The sequence below is a fragment of the Propithecus coquereli genome, unplaced genomic scaffold (assembly GCF_000956105.1).
Source record: "Propithecus coquereli isolate 6110/MARCELLA unplaced genomic scaffold, Pcoq_1.0 Scaffold50, whole genome shotgun sequence".
Classification (NCBI taxonomy): Eukaryota; Metazoa; Chordata; class Mammalia; order Primates; family Indriidae; genus Propithecus; species Propithecus coquereli.
The window spans coordinates 2,970,913-2,989,390 of record NW_012150841.1 but is presented as its reverse complement, the minus strand read 5'-3'; the positions used below and the strand labels follow the sequence as shown (position 1 = coordinate 2,989,390).

Sequence of the window (18,478 nt, the reverse complement as noted above, 5' to 3'; positions counted from 1 at the left end):
TTATTTTTTTGATGTGCTGTTGAATTCAGTTTGCTAGTATTTTATTGAAAATTTTTGCATGCATATTCATAAGGGATACTGGCTTCATAGAATGAATTGGGGAGGATGTTATGGAATAATTTCTTGATGTTATGGAATAATTTCTGCAGTAAGGGTACCAGGTATTCTTTGTAGGTCTGGTAAAATTTGGCTTTGAATCTATCTGGTATGGGTTTTTTTTGTTGGAAGATTTTTGTTACTGCTTCAATCTCATTGCTTGTTACTGGTCTATTCAGGAGTTCTATTTCTTCCTGATTGAGTCTTGGGACGTTGTGTGCTTCCAGGAATTTGTTCATTTCCTCTACGTTTTTGAGTTTATACGCATAGAGATTTTCATAGTATTCACAAATGATATTTTGTATTTTTGTGGTATGAGTTGTAATATATCCTTTTTCATTTCTGATTGAACTTATCTGGGTCCTTTCTCTTCTATTCCTGGCTAATCTAGCAATAGGTTGATCAATTTTGTTTATCTTTTCAAAGAATCAACTTTTGTTTCCTTGATCCTTTGTATTTTTTTTTTATTTTTGTTTTCCATTTCGTTCAGTTCTGCTCTTAGTTATTTGTTTTCTTCTGCTGGCTTTCAGTTTGGTTTGCTCTTCCTTTTCTAGTTCCTTGAGATGTGTCATTATATTGTTAATTTGTGATCTTTCTGTCTTTTCCATGTAGGCATTTAAAGCTATGAATTTTCCCCTAAATACTGCTTTTGCTGAATTCCATACATTTTGGTAGCTTATGTCCCATTTGTCATTTAGTTTGAGGAATCTTTTGATTTCCATCTTAATTTCTTTATTGACAGAATAATTGTTAAGCAGTAGGTTCTTTAATTTCTATGACTTTGTATAGAATTGAGTGTTTCTGTTGGAGTTGATTTCTAGTTCTGTTCCACTGTGGTCTATGAAGAGACATGGTATGATTTCTATTTTTTTTTAATTTGTTGAGACATGTTTTGTGGTCAAAGATATGATCAATCTTGGAGAATATTCCATGTACTGATGAGAAGAATGTATATTCAGTAGTTTCTGGGTAAAATGTTCTGTAAATGTCTGTTAGGCACATTTGTTCTAGAGTCCCACTTAAGCCCAGTGTTTCTTTACTTGTTTTCTGCTTGGATGATCTGTCCAGTTCTGTCAGTGGGGTGTTGAAGTCCCTGGAAATTATAATGTTGCTGTTTATCTCTTTGCTTAGGTCTAGTAGGGTTTGCTTCATGAATCTGGGTGCTCCTGTGTTAGGTGCATAAATATTTGGGATTGTTATATCTTCTTCCTGAATTCCTCCCTTTACCATTATATAATGACCATCTTTGTCTTTCTTTACTACTATTGATTTAGAGACAATTTAATCTGATATGAGAATCGTTACACATGCCTTCCTTTAGTTTCCATTTGCATGGAATATTCTTTTCCATCCCTTCACCTTGAGTCTGTTTGAGTCCTTGTAGGTTAGATGTGTTTCCTGGAAACAGAAGATACTTGGAGTGTATTTTTTTATCCATTCAGACAGCCTGTGTCTCTTGAGTGGGGCATTCAGACTGTTCATGTTGATTGATGAACTGATATGTGGGATGCTCTTCTATTCATCCTGTTGGGTAGTACCTTATTGCTTTCTTTTACCTCTTGTGCTACTGCTTTATATGAGCTCTGAGCTGTAGCTTTTGGCTGCTTTTACACTGGTGGGTGTCCACTGTGCTGATCCATGGATAATGCAGTTCTGAGTATTTCCTGCAGGGCAGGTCTGGTCTTAACAAATTTCCTCAGTGTTTGCTTGTCTGGAAAAGTCTTTATTTCTCCTTCATATATGCAACTTAGTTTTGCAGAATACAAAATTCTAGGCTAGCAGTTGTTCTGTTTAAAAAGGTGGAAGATGGGGCCCCAATCCCTTCTGTCTTGTAAGGTCTCCATTTAGAAGTCTGCAGTTAGCTGATGGGTTTTCCTTTGTAAGTTACTTGATGTTTTCACCTCACGGCTAGCAGGAGTTCCTCTTTTGGGTTGACTTTGGGTAGTCTGATGACTATGTGTCTCGGTGATTGCCTCTTTCCAATTAATCTCCCAGGTGTTCATTGAGTTTCTTGTACCTGGATGTCTAAATCTCTAGCAAGACGAGGAAAGTTTTCCTCAATTAGTCCCTCAAACAGGCTTTCGGCCCTTGTGAATTTTCTTTTTTTTTTGGAGACAGCGTCTCACTCTGTTGCCCTGGCTAGAGTGAGTGCCGTGGCGTCAACCTAGCTCACAGCAACCTCAAACTCCTGGGCTGAAGTGATCCTCCTGCCTCAGCCTCCCGAGTAGCTGGGACTACAGGCATGTGCCACCATGCCTGGCTAATTTTTCTATACATATTTTTAGTTGTCCAGATAATTTCTTTCTATTTTTTTTAGTAGAGATGGGGTCTAGCTCTTGCTCAGGCTGGGAACTCCTGAGCTCAGACAATTCGCCCGCCTCGGTCTCCCATTGTGCATTTTCTTATTCACCCTCAGGGATGACTATGATACTTATATTTGGCCATTTTACATAATCCCATATTTCTTGTAGGCTTTGTTCATTCCTCTTAATTCTCTCTTCTTTATTTTTGACTGAGTTAATTTAAAAGAGTTGTCTTCAAGCTCTGACATTCTTTCTTCTGCTTGGTCTCATCTATTTTTAAAACTTTCCACTGTGTTTTGTATTTCCTTAAAAGAATTTTTCATTTTTAGAAGTTCTATTTGTTTTTCTTAATATGTTGATCTGTTTAGTGAATTTTTCATTCATCTCCTGAATTGTTTTTCTGGTTTCTTTGAGTTGGTTTTCCATTTTCTCTTGGATTTCACTGAGCTTCCTTATAACCCATATTTGGAATTCCTTAACTGTCATTTCAATATTTTCATTTTGGTTGGTATCCATTGCTAGAGAGCTGGTGTTATCTTTTGGGGGTGTCCTTTTGCTCTGATTTTGCATACTTCTGGAGTTCTTTTTCTGATTCCCTCTCATCTGCAGCAGTTGTCACTTCTCATTTTTGGATTCTCTTTTGTTTAGATGGGGCTTCCTTCTCACTCATAATGGAGTATCTGTAGCATATGTTGGGTAAGAAACTTTGGCTTTGCCTGTGGGTGCTTTGATGGGGGTCTAAGTTCTAGATGGATGCCTTGGTTATGGATATCCTAAGCATGGTGGTTTTTTCAGTTGCTAGTTGTTTGCAGGCTGTAGCAGGGGTGAACTACGTGTGTGGGCAGATTCCCTGTCTCTCTTTGATGAGGGAGGATGGAGGTTTTGAGGTCCTTTCTCTTTCCCCAGCCCTGTGGTCCTAACAGTATGAATTGTATTGGCATGCCTAGTATAATCTCTGAGACAGTAGGTGCTGCTTGTGGGTAAGAATCAACCACACCCTGTATGATTGAGTCAGTTAATGCTTTAAAGGGCTGTGCAAATTGACCTCCCTGTCAGTAGGTGGTGATTGCTGGAAGGAACAAGGTACAGTGTTATTTTTGGGACCTGTGACTGGCTCTAGCCCCTCAGGAGAAGCACTCAAATGCCCCAGATGGTAGGTGGGGCCCTGGAACTTCCAGGTGAGTCCTTATTCACCACCACAGCAGAGGTGAGTGGGGGAGTGAGGCTGGGCAGGGCTGAGTTGGGTGAGCCTGCCCTCAGGATCCACAAAAGCTGGTAAGGTAGCTGTTGGGAGGGGGTTAAAGGTCTGCTCCCAGCCTTCTGGGGAAAGTCGCCAGGGAGGGGCTGAGGTGGCCCCACGTAGCCAGAAAGTCTGTTTGTGGAGGAGGGTGCCATCTGAGACCCATGATCTTGCTGGGAGTGGGTTTCACTCTTCTCTCTCCTCCCTGTGCTGTGGTTTCTCTTTGGTGTCTGTCAGCAGACAGGAGCTCAAACTAGCTGAGCTCCCCAGCAATGGTGCTGCGGGCTTCCCTGTCCACGATCCCGCCCTGGGCTGAGAGCTCAGCTTTCCTGTGGTGGGGAGGGGTGCTCCGTGAGTGTGCTGTGGCTGGAACCCCCACTGAGCTCTCTTTTCGGTTCTGCTCATACGGGCTCCCTCTCCTCTTGAGATTAGTTCACAAATCTCCCCTCTGTGCCCCTGAGCAACGTGATAGAGTCTTGGGGGTACAGGATCTTGCCTGTGGCCCTGTCCCCGGGTCCCTGAAGATCAATCCCTGACCTTGCTAGGGAGAAGCGTTCTGGTCCCAAGTTGCCTATGGCATGCTCAAGCAGGTTTGATGTCCCTCTGCTTCAGGGTGTGCCCTGCTCTGATGGAGCAGCCAGGCAGGCAGCACTGGGGAGTGCTGGTGAGCAGGGAGCTCAGGGTCCGAGCACCCCTTAGTCCTCTGCAGGTCTTTAAGAGGAAAGGTTTGAGCCCCTCTCTCTGTTGAAGCTCCAACAGAGGGGAAGCAGCAGCTCCTGAGAGCCCTGGCTCAAGCATCTCTCTTGGTAGCCATGGGTGGGGGAGGGGAAGGGGAGGAAAAGAGTCTGAGTGGAAGAAAGCCAGCACTCTAGTTGTCTCTTTCCCTTTCCAGAAGGCAGCCTGCCCAGAATGTCCAGCCTCCGGGGTCACACAGATCCCCCCGGACCTACTGGCTTCCTGTGGCTCCTACAGTCTGGGCAGGAGTTGGGAAATATTTACGTGGGAACGAGCAAGACGAAAACTGAGGGGCTGAAGTTCCCGTGGGGTGGACAAAGGTGTATGGTGGGTGGAGAAGCCATGTTGGCTCAGGTCTGTCATGATGGGAAGTGACCCAAGGGGGCTGGCAGCCTGGTGCTTTGTCCTCAAGAAGCTCCAAGTTCCCTGGCAGCAGCAGCTTTTGGGTTCGTGAGGATAGAAAGGCTCTTCAGCAGCTTGGGAGCCTGCTGACTGCCAGAGATGTGAGAGAGGGAGAAACAAATCACTCCACCTATCCTTTTCACTGGACTCCAAGCCTGTCCGGGGTTGACCTCTGCCAATATCTTGCTACTTCTTGTTCTGCTCTGCAACTTCTTCCTGTGGAATCTCTGGTAGGTTCTGGCACTTTTGCCTTGGAATTACACCTGATCTATGATTGTTTGTTTGTTTTTTCTTTTTCATCTAAAACTTTTCTTTCTTTCTGAGATGATCTGGCAGCTGGTGTCTCTGGTCTGCCGTCTTCTCCACCCCTTTGAACTGATACCTTGAGGAGTCAAGGAGCCAATACCTCAAGTGGTCCTTATTAGCACACTGAGAAGGAGACGATTGTCATTTTATCAAGGGCTCTATAGTTGTCATTACAAGTGACAGAGTTTGGAGGTTCTCTCTCTACCTCCCTCCCCAGCTAAATTAGGAAGAATTTTAATCGTATTCTTTGATGTAATTTTTAGTTTATTAAAAAGCACCATCGATCTAAAGTTTTCTTGGGTTGCCTAAGAAAAGGCTGAAATACCACTTACAAATTAACTTTTTTTTTCTTACACTAAGCTATGTGTCTTTGAGATGGTAATTCTAGAGAAGAGACTACAGAGAAAATTTAGTTTGGCTTTTTTTGTGTGGAAAATCAGAGATCCACTCTTGCTCAGAGTCTGAAACTAGTCTGATTTTTATTCTAAGAGCAAATTAATTTATTTTTCTTAGTTCTCTCTATAGTCCCAAAGAAATGGATATTTTTAATGTTTCTTGGGGAGGGGGGATAAAGTGGGGATGGTTAATGGGTACAAAAATACAGTTAGATAGTTAGAATAAACAATATTTGATAGCACAACAAAGTGACTATAATCAGCAATGATATACAATTTTGTAAATAACCATGAATAAACAGTACCACCACTAGGAGAGGAAAACTTCCACTTCACTTTCTCATGTTGACACAAAAGGATAATTTGGAAAAAATTGACGTTTTCATTTAGAACTATCAAAGAAATACAATATATTTCATTCATTTTTATGTGATTAAAGCTTCACAAAGACCTTATATATGACTGAAAATAATGTGTTATGACTGTCTGCTTTGAAGCTGGAAAAAAGAATGATCAGTACACAATTAGCCAAATTGTTATCTTGGCTTAATTTACTGCAACCCTATTTTCTCTAAGTATAACAATGAAAGAGAATATTGAATATTGAAAGAGAACCCCTCATCTTTTACCCTTCTGCAATGAAAGACAACAATGCACTAAACTTTTACTTAAGTCAATGAAAGAGTCACTTCTAAGCTGCACTGGGTATTTAAATAGAAACAGTGTTTGGCTGCTATTCCTTTGCATCTTGGTGAAATACTCCCAATCCTCAAAGAGCTATATTTTGTATGAAGCTTAACTTGCATATTGAGAATGGTACTCAGGAGATGTTAAATAACTCTACAGAAGTGTGGAATGAACATGTGCATCCAATAGTTTTCTATTAGAATACCCTGAGACCTAATCATGTGGAAGGTAGGAAGTCTAATATGTTCCCGACCCACATTAAAGTACCTGAGGAATGTACACCTCTATGTAGAAATAGAAATTATTTCAGAGATTATGATTGCATTGAATTGTAACTATTAGCCTCTGCCTATGATTTTCTACCACACTCCAGTAGACACTAACATATATACTCACATGATAGACCATGGCAGCATGAATCCACAGAATAAATACTTTTTGGAACCTGCATTCGCATTATAACTTACCAGTTCTTTCATCCGTAATGAAATTTGGTTATATAGTACCAAGTACAAAGGAAATTTACTAAAATCAAGACCAAGCTCAGCTTCAAAGTAATGCCAAGTGATAAAATCTAAGCTTCCTTATTCATGTAAATTGACTTTTTTCAAAGATTCATTTTCCTATCAGTACATTGCCCACACTTTTAACTCCTGTATCTTAAATCAGAAAAAAAATCTATAAGCACTTTAAAAGAACTGTGTTATGTCTTTTAAAGAGATGTGAAAAGGAAGACTTACTTTTTCTAGTACTCTTGTCACAAATTTAGCCCTATGAATAACACTGAGGCACGAAGGTGGGGAATAAACTTATAACCATTAAGAAATGTGTCTTAATAACTGGTCTGACACTTCATAGTCTTTGTTGAGATTTGCCTATGCACACTGATTTGATGGAGATGGCTTCCATAATATTTGTAGAATTATCCATGCTGCTCCCACTAGGGATGTTTTAGTTACTTCCTTGAGTCCACACCCTTCCCATCCTATAAGAACCAGTTCAGAAAATAGAGCCAATATAATGCCTTTCCCTATTCTCCTCCTGGAACGACTCTCTCTAGCCTCATTTCCATGAAACTTGATTTGTACTTTACTACGTTTCACTTTCTACATTGTGTTAAGAGTATCTTAGCTACCAGAATGCAGTGTAAGGAAGGATGGGTGCCTAGTTCACCTTTACATAACTAGAGTGCTAATTGAGGGACTTACACAGAAGCACTTAATATTGAATAAAATGGCTTCTCTCCCTCTCTACCACCAACTTTACATCAGGCTCACTGACCACTTTCTCCAGCAAGCATTTCCTCATTGACTCCATCTCCTTTGCAGGATTTTAAAAAAAATTTTGCATCCACTCCACAAATTTTTTTATCAGGTGCATACTGTGTGAAAATTAATAATCATTTGCTTTTATGTTGTTCTGGAATTTTTCTAAAGTAATTTCAAGTATGCATTTTTGAGGTCCTCAATAAGATGATATATTCCCACTGGCCAAAACCATGTTTTCCTGTTTTTTTGGAGATCTTCCTGCCCTATCTCCTCACCCTAAACCAATCTACCAATCCCCATTCCCTTACCCCATGGCCGAAACCAAGGGTTGATAAACCTCAGCCTGCCCACTCTGTGTTTTTACATGGCCTATGGACCAAGAATGGTTTTTACATTTTAAATGGGCTAAAAACATGAAAAGATTATTGTTTGAAGTATAAAAAATGATATAAAATTCAAATCTCAGTAGCCATGATCATTCATGTGTCTATGGCTGCTTTCATACTATAACAGCAGAGTTGTATGGCTGCAACAGAGAGTCTATGTCCTGCAAAAACCCAACATATTATTTGGCTCTTTAAAGTTTACTGACCTCTGCTTAAACATTTGCTGACATGTTGGTTTTGGGATCTGGTTGTCTTCTTTAGACCTCTATAACTTTAGTCTTTATATGTTTTTAAAAAGTTTTCGCTGAGGTTTTACTCCAAGAGGAAACAAAGTTTTTAGAATTTCCACATCAACAAACTGTTTATGCCCACTGGAGACACAACTCCAGTTGTGTTTGTATGTGTGTTCATCTATGGAATTCTTTTAACTTGAAGTCTCAAATGATTTCAAAAAACTGTGCTTCCAAGGGATGTACAACAAACATTCTTTGGGAAACGGGAAGTCACCTCATAGTGACCACAGCTTTTGTTCTTAAGATTTCAATTCTACATCATGACACTGCGTTTTATAAATCTGAGGTCAATATCAAGGCAAATTTCATAAGATCACAGAGTTACATAGTAACAGAGCTGAAGAATATAACCCAATGAAAAAGAAAGGATCATTCATTTGATCTCTTTGCATAAAAGGCCACTTAAATGTCTATGGGACTGCTAACTAGAAAAAACAACTCACTGTACCAAGGACCTGGACTTGGGTCAGTATTATAGGCTTTTTCATTTTTAAGATTTTGTTTTTCCCATAGGAAATAGATGGAAGGAGAGGGAAACAAACAAGAGAGAACTCCACATCAGCTGCTGCAAAACTTTTGAGAGTTCAGTCCCTATCTGTTACTAAACCTTACCTATAAGATGCCATGGCCTAGAATTCAAAGTGCCCAGAAGAGAAATAATCACAAATTAATGTATGCATTTTCTCTCAAGTGGCAGCAATGAATCACTGTATAAGATAATGGCAAGAAACAAAAATTATAACATAACTGTGAAAAACAAATATATTCCTTTACCTTGTTCTTGCTTAATCCTCTCTCTTTCTGCATATCCTGCAGTCAGCATATTAATTCTGTTAAGCCACCTGAAAAAAATAAATATTGAAATCAGTAACATTGCAACTCAATTTCTTATACTTCATTTCCTAGAAATATGTATTTTAAGATGTCTAAAAATATATGGAATAATCCTACATATAAGATGTGCTCTTTGCTTCTCTTAATACGTGGACTCTTCAATGAGCTATAATTTGCTGTAGTATAAATTGCTCCCACACTAAAGATGTCATTTCAATAGAAAGATCTTGGGCAAATCTGTTAATATCTCTAACATAAAGTGTTTTCAGATGATCAAAGCTGTATTAATTCTGTTTCTCCAAATGTAGAGGCACTCCAAGTATTCCTATTGTTCTGTTTCTTCAGAACAAATACTCCTTTAAACAATATCAAGGTTAATTTATCCTGATGAGGGAGAAAAGTTATGGACCTTGCCTGTCAGAATAATAGTTTAATTATGAAATAATTGTTTTGATTAAGCTCATTCAAGTTTAATGATCTACTAGGAAATGCATCTCAGGAGTACTTCAGAAACTTGTCTCTACAAGGATATTAGGTTTTCCAAAGACCCAATGAGTGTATACAATTTTAACCTCTGTATAAACACTGAAAATGTATTTTCATGAATAGGAAGTTAACAATGTATCTTAGTTTTTCTTTCCTCTTCCAATAGTGCTGCTATTGCCAACATAGGGACTATCTGAAGCAAAACACAGTTTCAGTCTCTTTCTTTTGTCCCACCAGGGCTCTCCCTGTGTTCATTATTCCAACTATTTGCACTGTATCAGATTATCAAATCATTAAATCTTTAAACAACATCACAATCTTCCACTGGTCAATTCTGAGCCATGATCCATATACTTTCCCAAATCAGAAACTGAGAAAAAACTCACCTTTAAAACTAGCTTGGGTAAGTATAGTTAACGTTGTTAAATTGTGAAATAATCTGATCTAGATATATTTTTAAGAAAAACTTGTATTCAAGACCTTTTTCTCCTAAAATCTTATCTCCCTTGTCAAGTGTAAGATGTCATTCTTTGAAGTGACTCATATATTTCATCATTTATGCCAAGTGGTATTAACTATGCATCAGATACTCAGAATATCTTGAAAAGGGAGGAAAGTTGTGTCTTTAATAGACAAATCCCATCTATGGAAATTTGAGCATTAATTTTAGAATAAGTCACTTAAAGCTCAACTTTATTTTAGCAAAACCTATAATGTAATTATCAACTCAAGTGTATTTGGGAAGTGAAGAAGGGACTGGAGTAGGAATGGAATAAAGAAATGGAATAAAGATTATCATGTGAATTTAGTAGCATGGTATACACACACACTGTCTAGAAAATTATAAACTATAAGTCAAGAAGTCAACTTCTTGACAAATAACCTTTTAAAAATGATTCTAATCATTAGTAAAAGGTCGAAATTAAAATCTAATCTTTAGTTCATTTGTAGTGAGAAAGGGGTTGAATTTTTACTATAAGGCAAATCTTACCACTCCTGGGAAAAAGATTGACCTGGTACTTTTTGGGTAAAAATGATGATAATACCATTAAAGGAAAACTTATTATTGAATTTTAATACAGTGCCTTGTATTTACTACTTTAAGAAATATCAATGAAATTTCATTTTGTGAGAAGTCTACAGTGAACATTCTAATGAGATGTCCAGAACTAGCACAGAATAATACATTGAGAGAGAAACAGGAGTAAGAACCATGAGAAAAATGTATAAATAATAATTACCAAATAGAAATTGGTGAGTCCTTACAATTACTAGGACCTATTGTACAGACATGGTAAGGAATGTATAGGCCAAACAAATTCAGTAGTATAAGCCTTCAGAATACTTTAGAAATATGATGTTTTGTTTTTTCCCCCACAGATTTCACACAGACCAGAAAAAGATTATTTTTTAATATTTCGATGTTCATTTCTGATAGAACAGATGGATGGTAGTGGGGTGCTCAAAAATGCTTTTGCAGTTTGCCTCACAATCAAACTTATAGCTGCTCAAAAACAGAAGGTGAGATTTTAATATATTCTATGTGTGTGTGTATATATATACATATGTACACACATTTATTGGGGAGTGTATGTGTATACTCAAATTTTATAGAAGAAAATTAAATTTGTGGATTATTTTTTAACTCCAATTACTAGGTCTTATCACCACTGACATTATATTTTTTTTAATTAGGAAAAGAAAAATATATTTCTCTGCACCATGGTGTATTTTCATAAAAAGTAGATATGATGATGTTAAAAATACTGTGTAATAATCAGATAAAGTGTATATCTACTATAATTACTTTTATAAATATATCATCTCTTAAAGACCTAGGTACCTGCTGTTAAAACATTACATATAGAAAAAACCAAAACCCAGATCATCTTGCTATTATGTAACAACCAGGTAACTGAACAAAAGCTGTAGGTGGGTGCTTCTCCCCGTTATTAATTTTCTGTGAATATTTTTAGCACTGACTCTTCCCCTCTTCTATTAACAAGTAATTTTTAAAAAATCTGCCTATTGAAAGTAGACATTAGGAATAGGACTATTAAAAAAAGAAAAATGCAAAGCAAACAATAAAAATCCATTATAATTAAATTTAAAAAACAATTCAGTATTTTGGAACAATTTAATTCTGAAAGTTGTAGTACACAATGGCAAGCCTTAAACAGCACTCTTAAATACATAATGTGAAGATGACATTTTTGATCAGGTTCATTTTTTTTCTTTGACCTATTGCTTAGAAAAAGCAACAAAATAAACCATATGGGTTTGGTTTAGCTTTTGTGATATATGGAACCAGATATATCCAGAGGAGTATTAGGGAAGAGCAGTAACATCAGCATCCTTTTGAAGCTATTGCTAACATGGGGTGGGGAATGGAGGCCAAGAAGGGTTTTACAGTTTATAAAAATGCATTTTTTAACAGGCAATTTTTAAACTTAAAAAGACTCCAATTAGTATGTATCAAGAATGATTAAATTGAGTTAATTCTTAGCGGTGACCGGGTTCTAGTGCATCCATTTTGTAAGACAGGATATGCTCATGCATGCCGCTTATTTTCAGTTTGATCATGATGTAAATAAACCCTTTATGTTTATCTCAAGGGTATTGAGCTTAACATGTGATAAAATGGATAGTAACTGGAACAGAATTATAAAATAATTAAAACACAAAATACAGGACCACACCCCTTCCCCTCCATGTGCACGTGAATAAACATTTTCATTTTGAGAACAAGGAGAAAAAGCTCTCCAAATTCTGATTGCCTAGTGTGAAATTTCAAGAATGGTAAGTTACATAAATCAAGAGAAAATTATGAAAACTTCATGAAAGTTTCAGTTCCTTTATTAATAATAAAAGATTTAATCAAATGTTCTCAACACTTTCTTTGCCATTTCCTTGTATTTATATCCTTGCTTTAGAAAAGCGGTGCTTGTACTCTCAAGTTTCAAAGAACAAAATTACTTATAGAAGCACATTAAACGTTCACTTAGTGTGTTCAAGCACATTTATGCAGCTACACAATTTTGTGCTTAAAAATACCTGGATACAATTGTTTTAGAGACACGCAAAGAAAGGTAAATGGGGTAAGAACCTAAAGTATATGAAAACTATATATTGACAGCAAACACTTATATAGCACTTGTAATTTAGCAGGCACTGTTCTAGGCCCTTTATGTGTGCTTATTTATTCCTTATAAAAGGCCTACTGATAAGGATGGTTATTATTCTTATTTTAATAAAGGGTCAATAACCCAGCATAGAGAGGTTAAATTTCTTTTCTGTCTCATAGCTAGTAAGTGGTAGAGCTGGGACTGGGATGGTTATAATCCTCACCCATCTATTTTTATTGTATAGATGGACAATAATAGGAATGAAGAGGTCAAGTTCTTTGTCTAAGGTCACAATGCTAGTAAGTGGTAGAGTTGTTAGACAGTCTGGTTCCAAAGTCCATGCTCCTGATCACTGTGCTATTGCTGTCTCTCCCTAATTGTAGGCAGGTTATATATGCAATATGCACAGGCTGTTTAAGTTATAGAAAGGAGAAAATTTTGAATCTTAAACCCAGTTTCTATGATTCTAGAAAAGGAATAGGGGAAACGAAAAAAAAAAAGAAAGCACAAAACTCATAATAGCTAAAGCAGAAACACAAAGCAGAAATCTGGTAGATGATGGGAAAAAATTAGATACATAGGTTTTCCCTGAGCCACTATTGAGCTATCAGCTGGCTATGTGGCTGTATGGTCCTGTCAAATGATAGATAAAAGGTGACAAAAAGAAATACTGACTTTGCTTAGGCCTGAATTATTGAGATAGATATTCTGTCAAAAATAATTAGCACTAGAAAAAGTCAGTTTTTCTGGACATCTTTTTTCTCCATCTGAGAATTTTAAGACATATTCTTGAAATAAACTTAAAAAACTCCTTTTGTGGTAGATTTTTTTTTGGGCCTGTATATGGACCTGGTAAACCTGAAAAATAGTTAAGTTTATTTTGACTTTTACAATGCTGTTCTTTAAAATTAGGTATGCCTGCATAGAGCCATAGCTGGGTCCATTTTATTTTAGACTGATCGATTTTCTTAGTATTACTATAGAAAACTTAGAATTCTAGGCCTAACTCATCTCTGCATGCTTTGAAATTTAAGTAATACTTTACCTGTTCATATCATCAAGATGTTCAGCAGCAAAATAAAAGCTTTTGATTTTAGGATGACAGGCTTTGAATGCACTGCAAAAGGAAACAAAGTACATTTACTTTATTACAAATTGGGAAATAAGTTCGAATCAAATAATTTTTGTGGGTAAAATTGCCTCAATATCTAACCTGAGTTCATATATATAATGCTTCTACCATGATGACAGAAATCAGTAAAACTTCAATTTTCTGGCTATAAAACTGCTCTTCTATTACCTCAATTTGAAAGCATTAGATGAGCAAACTATAATTTAAAAGCTTGATTTAAAAAAAAAAAAAAAGAAAAACCCTTTCCCTTCTCCCACTCTCCCCAAATAAAATCAACTTACTATTTCTTGCGGCATTCACTGGCTCGATCAATTTTGAATTCAGGCAGGCTGATGAATCCTTCTGCTTTTTCATCCTAAAGAGGCAACACTCTTGTTTAGGCTACTGTATACAAAGGTTTGAAGCTAAGGATACTGTATTAAGCATGCCTTACATACCCATAATAATAAATCTGTTCATTTAATTCCTCAAATTTGAAATTTTAGAGATAAGAATTCCACTCTTACCTGTTGTAGTCCATAAAATGAAGGCATATCTTGAACACTTAGAATACTAGTAATTAAAATATGTACAGAACTTTAAAAAAGTCCTTTTTATATTAAAATGAGGATAGAAAATTCTTTAATTCTCAAAGTAAAATATATTCGATAAGTTATTTTCTGGTCAGAATGTATATACACTTTTATAACATAAAATAACTGTAGTCCACATGTGCAATTCACAATTTTCTATTATTTTTAATGGTCAGATGTAAAATATAAGGACGTCTATGGATCCAACTTCCCTACAGCAAATCTGTTATCAAAGCTGAATTAATTTTTTTCTAATTGTATCACAATTATTTTGTGTATTCAAGAGTTTACAAATGAAACAGGTCAACTTGACTTTCAAATATCTGGTTGGGGTACATGCTATAAAAAGGTCATTTTCCACCTGGAAAATTGAATAAAATCCTCCTCTCTCTAATGCTGGATAGAAAAATAAGATAAGAGAATTATCCAAAATCTTACGTGAGACATAAGTCATCCCAATTAAGCTAAGACTATCTTTGGCTAAACCCTTTAATGGTTGTGCCCCTTCTCCTGCTTACGACCAAGCTCCTCAGATTTTTACTATCTCAAACTTTTATTTGATCTGTGCTATACCAGTCCATAGCTCCTCATGTATTAAAATCAAGTGAGATCATATCCTCATTCACTACCTCAAAGAAAAAAAAAAGATTCTCAATTCTTTTCAAATGTGTATACATATGATTTATTTCAATGCTAAGTTTCTAGGAAAAACTTAAAAATTTGATGCTACTAATAGTGATTGAAATGTGTGTTATAAAAAGGAGCAGTATTAAATTTTTCCAATATTTGAATATTTTTTCTCCTAATCTTGGAGTAAAGACAATATTTTCAAATCCTGTTCTCGACTTTAATTTCTATGTTATGTTACTTTTGATGTCCTTAACTAAACAATTTTAAATATTTTTGGGGTAGTTATTATCTCCCCATAATGAAGTCATGAGGAATTTTTACATTTCTCCTAAAAAAAAAATCACACTAAGGCATTTCTTACAATGTATACTATAGAATCATTCACTCATCTCTCACAAGACTAACACAGCAACAACAATTTGTTGATTGAAACTTAGTTCAATAAAAAGAGGTCACAGTTTTTCATCACTAAAACTTTGAAAGATACAATGTAATCTAGTATATAGCAGAAAAATCTACAGGTGACCTTACAATAAAGAGAAACATGAAGATACTACATCTTGACAATACATGATTGGCATATAAAAAGTATTTAATATATTATCTGTTAAATGAAATATAGATAAAATTATGATATGTTTACCATATTTAAAATAAAACACACTTAGTGAAATAGAGGATATTTTAGGTAATTGTGTGATTGCCACAGAAATGTCAAAAGTAGAGAAAACAATCAAATCTTTTTATATAGGTAATGTAAGACATTTCTGTTAAGCAGTAAAATATTTATTCAAGATTTTAGAAATGAAATAAGAGGTTCATTTGAAAAATATTACTAACAGTGTATGTTTATTGAGCACAGTATGTACCAGGCATTGATTCATTTCATTCATATGATAGCCCAGCAAGATAAGCATTATTATTACTCCCATTTTGCAGATGAAGAAACTGAGGCATAGTAACTCAGGTGGTGTGATTCCTAAGTCTACTGTTTTAAACATAACATAACATAAAATAATATAACATAACAGCCTGTCTAGGGAACACAAAGTTCTCTAGATACCATGTGTTATAATCATAGACATAGTAATGTTTTTAAATTATATTTCAACAATCTTCAAATGGAAATTGATGAATGTCTTAACATAATAGTATTTGTATAAGACTATTCAGGTAGCACACTCCATTAAACCATGTACAGTTTTTGATAAAATAAGCTCACAGTAGAAATCATTGTTAAAAAATACTAACAAAGTGAACTAGTCTACTAGTTCATTTTTTAAGAAAAACTGAAATAACTTCAGGTGATATTAATTTACTTAAATTGCTAAAGGGCTTCTCCCCACACCCCCCAAAAAAACCCAAGCAGAAAAAGATGTAAAACTTTGAACAAAAGAAAGACATTTTAAATCCATATCAAATTTCCATGTATAATCCTTTTAGTTAAGCTATTGCTTAAAATAACTTGGTATTTTTAGTTAGATATATAGAATTTTACTATACTCTGTGCTTCAGACCTGTTGCTACATTAGAATAATTGAGACTATCTTTCTAGAACCCCAAAATGCAATTATTTTAAGAGGGTGGATTGAAAAATAACTAGCAGAAGTCTCTTGAATTGTCCTAAGGTAATTATATGATTTTAAAATATAAGTCTCAAAACAGTGATTCCTTTGATTAAAGACAGAATGGATGAGAAAACAAAACATGCTTTCTCTTACCTCCTCATTAATATACCAGTATAGGGATGCATCCTTTAGGACAAACCAGTATTTCTTCCATTTCTGTGAAAAATAACTCTTTGCATCTTTCTTTTTCCAAAGCCAGCCCTCACAGTCACCACGGCCAAGATCTTTGCAAGAAATTCGTCTTTTGCTCTTGCCGGCTATAGGACCTAAAGATAACAGTGGGTAGAAATGCTCTTTTGATTTTGTAAAAGGTATGAAGGTAGAGGATTAATCTACTGATCCCCAACATAAGTCTGGGTACTTAACAACTTTAAAAATTCTTATTTTCACATTGTATTAGAATAGAAAAACATGAAAATATGTAATATTTACCCCCCACATAAATGACACACAATTTAATCTGAAATGTATAATTCCAGTCTCAAAATGTTTTGAGACCAGTGGTGTAAAAGGTACTTGTATTATAACCGAAGTGAGAAGTAGCTGGTCTTGGCAGCTCTTGCACTAGGGGGTTGTGCTCTTCCAAACCACACTGGGCTCAGGCAGGAGGAGATGAATGAAGTGTGCTAGTGATTATCAAAGTGCAAAATAAGCAGGTAAAGATTTAATTTCCTTTTCTTACCTTTGTTTTTCTTCTTTGATTTGTGCTGCAGAGAGGACTGCTGAAATGTCTGAAATCAAAGATAGGAAAGAATGTTATCTGATACTCGGAGTGTAATCTGGAGCACCAGCATGCTACACAGAACTTTCAAGAGCTCAATGATGACTCTAAACCTGCATCAGAGAAAGTATTCTCTTTTTCCAAAGCCTCAAATCAAATTCATATATATTTTGTCACTTAACTTTCTAATCTCCTGGGAAATAGGAGAGGATATTATATTTACCCTTATTTTGTAGGTAGAGAAACCAGGGCACAAAGCACTTGTAAAACTAAGGGCTTTTACACACACACACACTCACACACACTTTTGTACCTTCCTTAGGTGTTTATTGTGCTTTCTTAGACAATATCTCATTTGATTCTCACAAAATCCTATGAAGTAGACAAGCAAATATGACCATCCCTTGTTGCCTTGAAGTTTGTTCTATTACATTAGCCATGATCCCCTACTGATCTCCTACTCCTTTAGTCCTTAAATATTTCAGCACTTGGATCAATATTTTCTTCTCATGTCTACTTCTGTCACTACTGTTGGTGACTAATCTTCATATAGATGATGTCAACACCTTGGCTCCCCAGTCTCTCATCTCCAATGATCTTTATTTTCCCACTCCTCAGTTACTCACTTCCATGACTATATGTTTGATATCTTAAGCATACTCTAGCCACTGTCTCTAAGACCTATGATTTACATAGTCCAATACCCTCATGCCACCAATTTTTAAAAAATCTTCATTGAGGCATCCAATTCATTGACCTTACTGCCCTCTTGTGCCCGTATTTCTCTCCTTCCACTTGGTGTCCATGGGACGTCATTATAATCATTCCCTGGAACCATGCTCCCTGTACCATACCTGCCTGGCTAAACATCCATCCCAGTTAAACCCACCTGTCTGTTTACTTCATGATAAGTACCTGAACAGCTTAACATGTCTAGAGAAAAACCAACAACTATATTGACTTATCTAGCTTTAAATTAATGACTATAAATCACTGGCTCCAGTCGAATAGCCTACTAAGCTAGGCTGTTCACTGGTGTAATAAGATTAATTATGTTCCCATGATTAGCTAGCTAACAGGGATGAGAGATAGCATGTATGCTTTTAATTCACAGCTATTCCTTCAAAATGAATTTTAGGTAACAGATTCTTCTTTTTCTTCATACAGATATATAAGTAAGGGGCAACTGGATTTTGTTTACATAAAATCTGGTGGTCTTTCAAAATACTAAATTCAGGC

The 18,478-nt window shown here is 36.0% G+C and overlaps 1 protein-coding gene across 2 annotated transcripts in view; it reads right to left on the bottom strand.

Annotated features, from left to right (window-relative positions):
• Positions 1 to 18,478, bottom strand: part of CNKSR2 (connector enhancer of kinase suppressor of Ras 2) — a 284,669-nt gene that overhangs the window by 47,637 nt on the left and 218,554 nt on the right. For both annotated transcript variants that reach the window (XM_012656319.1, XM_012656320.1), the window contains 5 exons: positions 17,201 to 17,249; positions 16,612 to 16,784; positions 13,970 to 14,043; positions 13,602 to 13,673; positions 8,886 to 8,953 (listed from right to left, as the gene is read on the bottom strand). In XM_012656319.1, the coding sequence (XP_012511773.1) occupies positions 8,886 to 8,953; positions 13,602 to 13,673; positions 13,970 to 14,043; positions 16,612 to 16,784; positions 17,201 to 17,249 (436 nt within the window). The remainder of the gene's footprint in view (positions 1 to 8,885; positions 8,954 to 13,601; positions 13,674 to 13,969; positions 14,044 to 16,611; positions 16,785 to 17,200; positions 17,250 to 18,478) is intronic.